The sequence below is a fragment of the Salvelinus sp. IW2-2015 genome, unplaced genomic scaffold (genome assembly GCF_002910315.2).
Source record: "Salvelinus sp. IW2-2015 unplaced genomic scaffold, ASM291031v2 Un_scaffold2339, whole genome shotgun sequence".
Classification (NCBI taxonomy): domain Eukaryota; kingdom Metazoa; phylum Chordata; class Actinopteri; order Salmoniformes; family Salmonidae; genus Salvelinus; species Salvelinus sp. IW2-2015.
In genome coordinates this window covers 115,010-121,901 of record NW_019943664.1, presented here as the reverse complement: position 1 = coordinate 121,901, position 6,892 = coordinate 115,010, and the positions used below count along the sequence as shown (strand labels likewise).

At 44.8% G+C, this 6,892-nt stretch overlaps 1 protein-coding gene across 1 annotated transcript in view; it reads right to left on the bottom strand.

Moving 5' to 3' along the window:
- plekhd1 (pleckstrin homology domain containing, family D (with coiled-coil domains) member 1) overlaps positions 1 to 6,639 on the bottom strand; it is a 27,898-nt gene extending 21,259 nt beyond the window's left edge. The window contains 5 exon segments of the mRNA XM_070440256.1: positions 1,645 to 1,721; positions 2,298 to 2,387; positions 2,537 to 2,630; positions 6,291 to 6,435; positions 6,588 to 6,639. Coding sequence (XP_070296357.1) covers positions 1,645 to 1,721; positions 2,298 to 2,387; positions 2,537 to 2,630; positions 6,291 to 6,435; positions 6,588 to 6,639 — 458 coding nt within the window.
- Between the last annotated feature and the right edge of the window lie 253 nt (positions 6,640 to 6,892).

Here is a 6,892-nt window from a genome sequence, read left to right as displayed (position 1 = left end):
ACAATTAATTAAAAAAAGCTGAGATAGACATCTACAACCCCACAATAGGATGCAAGTACTAACACACCCAACAATCAGATTTTAGAGCCATAAAGAGACTAGAGCATCTACACAGTGCCATGCGATTTGTTCACAAAGCCCATATACTACCCACCCCTGCGACCATGTTACGCTCCTCCAACTTATTGGCGGGAGCCCTCAGTCTTTCAATGAGCCAACATAAAGGGAAGAATGTAGTAATTGGCGAGCCAGTCCACTACTGATACTACGAAAATTAGTCCAAACGAACTAGAAATCTACCAACGCACAACCTACTATCAGATTTAGAACATTAGGGAGACGTAGACTTAATACCAGCGCCACTACCAACTATCAATTAAAGAGAGCCATAAAAGGAACAGACATACACGTCACACTACAAAACCTATCAGAATAAGCATAAAGAGACAGCACATTACCAGCACTACAACACAATCTATGAGAATTTCAGAGCGCCATAAGGGAGTCTACAGCCATAAGGGAACTAAGACATGACCACCTCCACTACCACCATATATATTAGAGCCATAAAGGAGATAGACATCAAAACCCACTACACCCACAATCAGAACTGAGATTATAAATTGAGACAGACATCTATACCACATCTACCAATATCAGAATTAGAGCCCATAAAGGGAACCTAGCTATCAACTGCATATCATATTACAATTATTATTTAAATTAGAATACGTTAATAATTTAGAGGTTGTATCTTTTATTTTGGACAGCGTGGTCCAGTTTGGATTTAAAGAAACAGTGAGATTAAATTAAAATGGGCAAAAGAACACAGACACTGGACAAGAGGAACTCTGCTTAGAAGCCAGCATCCCGAAGCTCGTACCTCCTTATTCCTGTACCGTTGAACGGTGTTTTTGGGTACTATTTAATGAAGCTGCACAGTTGAGGACTTGTGACGCGTTTGTTTCTCAAACTAGACACTCTAATGTACTTGTCTTGCTCAGTTTGCACCGGGCCTCCCACTCCTCTTTATATCTGTTAGAGACAGTTGGCTTGTTCTGTGAAGGAGTAGTAACACAGCGTTGTAATGAGATCTTCAGTTTCTTGGTCATTTCTAGCATGGAATACCTTCATTTCCAGAACAAGAATAAGACTGACGAGTTTCAGAAAAAAGTACTTTTGTTTGGGCCATTTTTTGCCTGTCAAATTGAACTCAGAACCCACAAATGCTGATGCTCCAGATACTCAACTAGTCTTAAAGAAGGCCAGTTTCATTGCTTCTTTAATCAGGACAACAGTTTTCAGCTGTGCTAACATAATTTCAAAAGGGTTTTCTAATGATCAATTAGCCTTTCAAAATTATAAACTTGGATTAGCTAACACAACGTGCCATTGGAACACAGGAGTGATGGTTGCTGATAATGGGCCTCTGTACGTCTATGTAGATATTCCATTAAAAATCAGCCGTTTCCAGCTACAATAGTCATTTACAATATTAACAATGTCTTCACTGTACTTCTGATCAATTTGATGTTATTTGTTTATAGCTGCAGTTTGTACAGCTAGATTTAAAGAGGCAGTGCGCAGTTTCAGTTTGTTTACAGTTAGATTTAAAAAGGCTTTATGTAGTAAATAGTGACTCACACTCTGCCAGACTCCTGCAGCATCTCCAGCCACTGGTTTTGTTCTGCCTCATTCTCTGCAGCCAGGACAATGTTACCCTGAGGAAGTAATAGAGCATCATCACACGATAATATACAGCAGCATACATTATCATCACACGATAATATACAGTAGCATACATTATCATCATGTGATAATATACAGCAGCATACATTATCATCATGTGATAATATACAGCAGCATACATTATCATCACACGATAATATACAGTAGCATACATTATCATAACTAGATAATATACAGCAGCATACATTATCATCACATGATAATATACAGCAGCATACATTATCATAACTAGATCATATACAGCAGCATACATTATCATCATGTGATAATATACAATAGCATACATTATCATCACGCGATAATATACAGCATCATACATTATCATAACTAGATAATATACAGTAACATACATTATCTTCACATGGTAATATACAGTAACATACATTATCATCACATGATAATATACGGTAGTATACATTATCATCACATGATAATATACAGTAGCATACATTATCATCACATGGTAATATACAGTAACTGCCTAATAATACAGAGATGCATATTTCAAGTATCTATTATTAAAGCAACAGTATTGTCTAAGTGCTTACAGTGAAGTCGTCATGATTTATAACCATGGCGAATGGCATGCCCTGGTCTTCCTTCGGATCCACAACACAGCCTCCTAAGGGGATCACACCCTGAGACAGACAGGATGAAGACAACACAATGCATCAACTTCTCATAGTTATATATATATATATACGTGTCATCATGCATGTGAGATATAATGTGAAAATATTGCAGGCCTTTTGAGGTTAACACATGCACCATGTTGAGTGAAGCTCACCTTGGGGTGGATGTTAAAGTATTTGTTGGTCTCAAAGCTTCTCTTCTCATTCTCTGCATAGTAGAGCAGGAAACTGTCTTTGATGATAAAGAATCTAGGAGGATGGAGAACGTGTCATTAGTTGGAGGAGAAAGAGGGACGGCAACACTGGGCTAAAAAAGAGACTGAGACAAACAGACAGGCAGGCAGCAGCCCATAGACTGCATCCTGACTGGATCGTATAGGTAAACAAACAGACAGGCAGGCAGCAGCCCATAGACTGCATCCTGACTGGATCGTATAGGTAAACGTACAGGTAGGTGGAACATTACAAACTTCAGGATAGGCAGCAGCCTACGTCTAACCCACACCACCAAGTCATACCAGCAGAGTCTGACGAGGTTAACTAGCTAACGCCACCACCAAGTCATACCAGCAGAGTCTGACAGAGGTTTACTAGCTAACCCACACCACCAGAGTATACCGAGAGTCTGACAGAGTTACTAGCTAACCCACACCACTAAGTCATACAGCAGAGTCTGACAGAGCTGACGCAACTTGCACGCACGGCACGACACACACCACAACACACAACACCAACACCCTCGAGGACAGCACAATGCACTGCATCACACACACGGAGTGAGGTTGGAGCAATGGGCTGTCACCAGCCATACTAGGGTAGTTAGGTGCCGCAGTGAGGCAGGTTTAGAGGGGGTTATTGCCAACAGGCAGGTGACCTTGGGCATCTAGGACACAGAATGCCCAAGCAACGCCACCACTCCAACACATTTTTAATCCCTGTCAAAACCACGGGATTCAAACTGACCAACCTATCTGGTTGCTGTGGAACCGGCTTTCTGTAGGGGATGCTACCTGTCCGTTGAGAGAGGGTTAGGCTACCGATAACAAAGTCCCTGGCTGATGGAAGAAGTTGAGGATAGCTGCTGGTTAATAAAGCTACCTAAGGAAAGACAGCACCGGGGGACGTATAACAGAGAGATGATACACAGACTGGGATAAACAGTGGAAGAAAGAGTCTTCTCACCGACTCTGAGATGGCGGGGCAGGGGGAAGGGAGAGGGGCAAGAAAATGGGACAGGATTGGGAGGGGAGACTGTCCCGATAGCCGGATGAAAGGACGAACAGAGGGGAGGGGGGAATTCAGGAGAGGTGAAGGGAAATGGGTGGAGAAACGAAAGACAGGCAAGAGGGGTGAACAAGAGGGACAGAGGAACAGAAAGGGAGACAGGAACAGGAGGGTTTAGATTCACGACCGGGGAGCCCCTGGTTGGGAAAATAGCTGTTTTTTGGGGGGATAAGTGCATTTCTCAGGGCAAATACGGCAGTGTGCTATTGATCGGGCTGACAAAAGTAGCCAGATCATTCCATCTTGTGCAGGTCGCGCCGCCCGGGTACTTGAAGGGGTCAGCACCTTCTGGTTATCACCCCATCCCACCTTCTCTAAATCCTGTGTTCTACTCGGCTACCTTCCCTGGAAGTAAAGAAAATGGGCGAGGCTGCATTGCGGAAGGTCAGGGTGTTTGGTCATGGGGTGTTGGGGAAGTAGGCGTGTAGCGTTTTCACTATGAAGCGGGGGATGGGAAACGGGGTTCATGGAGTGATGACTTACAGCCCATGAGTCAACACAGGTAGGATGAAGTCTCAGCCTGCCTGGGTTCGAGAGGGGAGAGTAGTAGGTAGAAAGAAATGTTCATCAGTTTAGCTCTAAGAATGACAACTGCAGACCCAGGTTTGAGAAGGGGGTCTTCAGCCTGCCCGAGGGTTTAGAGAGGGGAGAGCTGGAGAAGTGTTCTCTAGTGGTTAGGGGTTAGAGAGAGTAATACTTAAACAATTAAGGACAGAGACAGGGACAGGACAAGCAAGTGTGTGATGTCAAAGGTGGAAATGGTGAACCTGGCAGTCAGAGGTTTAGTTGCTTAGGAGGCTCCTAGACTGAGGGAGGGAGGAACATACTCCGCTCAGTTAATTTTTAATAAAATAAAAATAGTGAAACAAAAAAAAGTTATAATTTTTAGATTAAAACTGTAGTAAATATATACACGTCAGCAAAGATTTTGATATTAACACGCACACATGTTTATTGTAAATGAAAGGTCTAAACAGTAAGCCTCACAGCCACTTTGTTAGAAGGGTCAGGACCAGGGGGTTTGTAGCCGGAGGACGAGCTAGTTTTCCCGTCTGTCCTGTCGGACACGTAACCATTGATTCAATACAAAATCTAGGAGGCTCATGGTTCGAGGGTTTACCTCCTTCATGTCCCATATGGGACTAAAGACAGGGCCATGTCATTAATGAACAAGCTCCTGGAGGACCGTGACCTCCATAGTCCATGTCTCCTTGCAGCATGGAACTAACTTGGTCCAAACATCAAAAGGGTCAGGGAATGAATCTATACTGAATAGCATAAGAGCCTACAGCTAGCGAGCGCATGCAGTGTGCATAAAATGTGGTGAGTAGTTGAACACTCTAAGAGAAAGAAAGAACATATACTTGAGCAGTTTTTGAACAAAATGAGACGGAGAAGCAAGAGATGAGAGAGAGAGAACTAAAGCTTATAATTACCACTTGTATTTTGTTTCTTCGGGACTTTCATTTTACTATAAGCGTAGCAAATGATAGCTACTACTATTATCACTACTCAAAAGCTGACCCCAAGCAGCTCAACAAAGAGAGATGCTATGATTAAGCCTAGGTGGGCTACTGGCTTATCGGGGCGACAACAGATTAACCGAGGACCATTGGCCCGGTTTCCAAGTCAAGTGTAACCTTTTGGTCTACTTTGCTGGAGTGCTACAAGCGCAACCAACCATGATCCTCGTCTCTGACCCCCCCGGTTCTCACCAATGTAACTGCTAAAACGCTTGCTGACTGTAGACTGTTGTGCATGATTGTACGGGTTTACTAACGCACGGCGTGAATTCTAGTAGCTATGTTTGACTATGACATTAGCTAATTTGGTGACAAGATTAGGCAGTGTGTAGCAGTTTAGCGGTTATGAAATGCAGGGTTGGCTTTTGGAAAAGTGTTATTTCCGCTCCTGGTCACAGACAGCTGATATGTTGTGGCGCCTTGAAGTTCAACAAGTGAAGGGAAAGGGAGCGTGAGAGGAGGAGAGCACGTAGATTGCGAGAAAGGAATTGTGCATGAGCCAAACAGTTGATATGCTGTTTTGTATGGCGGTGCTGTGAAAGTGATCTGTGTTTTGCGTGTGCATCAGGGATGTATTCTTCCGCGATTCTGTTGAAAACATTTTATTACGGAAGTAAACGTAACGAAATGGGGATAAACATACCTGAAATTTGTCAATAGAAACTCCTCTCGTTTACAACTGTTGGACTAGATGATCACCTAGATCACTAGACGCAGGCAAGTAGGTGTGCGAGGTAGTATTAGAATGTACTGTCCAGCATTGATTACTTCAATTTTTCCTCTCGACCTGTGTAAAACCTTTCATTGCATAGGCCACTGTTGTAGCAACCTCATGTTGGGTATGGGAAAAAATTAGAGTATCATTGTGTAGTAGCCTAAACCTATTGATGTTATGTTGAGGTCGTCATAGAAATAAGGCCAATGCTCCATACACATTTAGTGGTGGGGTCACAACCCACACCTCTCTTAACCCCACCCCCTCTCCCACCCAGCCCCCTGCCACTCCCACGGGTTCTACTCCTTATGACTCCTCGTTCTGGGGCTTAGCCACTATTCTGTTCCTCCTGGCTGCCCTTGGGGCTGCTGCTTGCGCCCCCCCCACGGCAGGTGTTTAGCCTGTTTCTGAGGGGCTGCGTGCACCCAACCGATCTGTCTCCTGTCTGCGCCGCCTGTGCCTGTCCCTGGGTCCCTATGGCCCCCTCCCGTGGGCGTGGCACGCTGGTGTGCCAGGCCCTTAGCGATGCAGGCTAGCCGGCAGCAACCAGAACGAACAGTAAACAGGATGATTATACCTAGAACCAAGTTCGCTCATCAAGATAAAACCTTAACTTGCACCACTGTCAAACTCCCTCTCTGAATACCGTGACCGCTGCGAGCACCTGACTGCCACCAAACTCACCAGAGACGCATCGCCCCTCGTCTATACACACACTGACTACAACATGGACCATGCACAGGCGCCACCACTCCGCTGACGCAGTGTGTCATGAATAGCTCCCGAGGCGACTGCGCCAGTGTGCACACTCACTGCCACACCCCTAAAAAGATACACGCCACTTCGTCATAAACACTGCGCGCGGGGCAGCACACACTCGACCACAGCAACACACAGCACGCACTAGAGACGGAGACTGGCCCAACAGTGGCAGACACAACACCACCCCACTGTCACACACCTGTCCTGGTCTCCCGGTGCTTACTCCC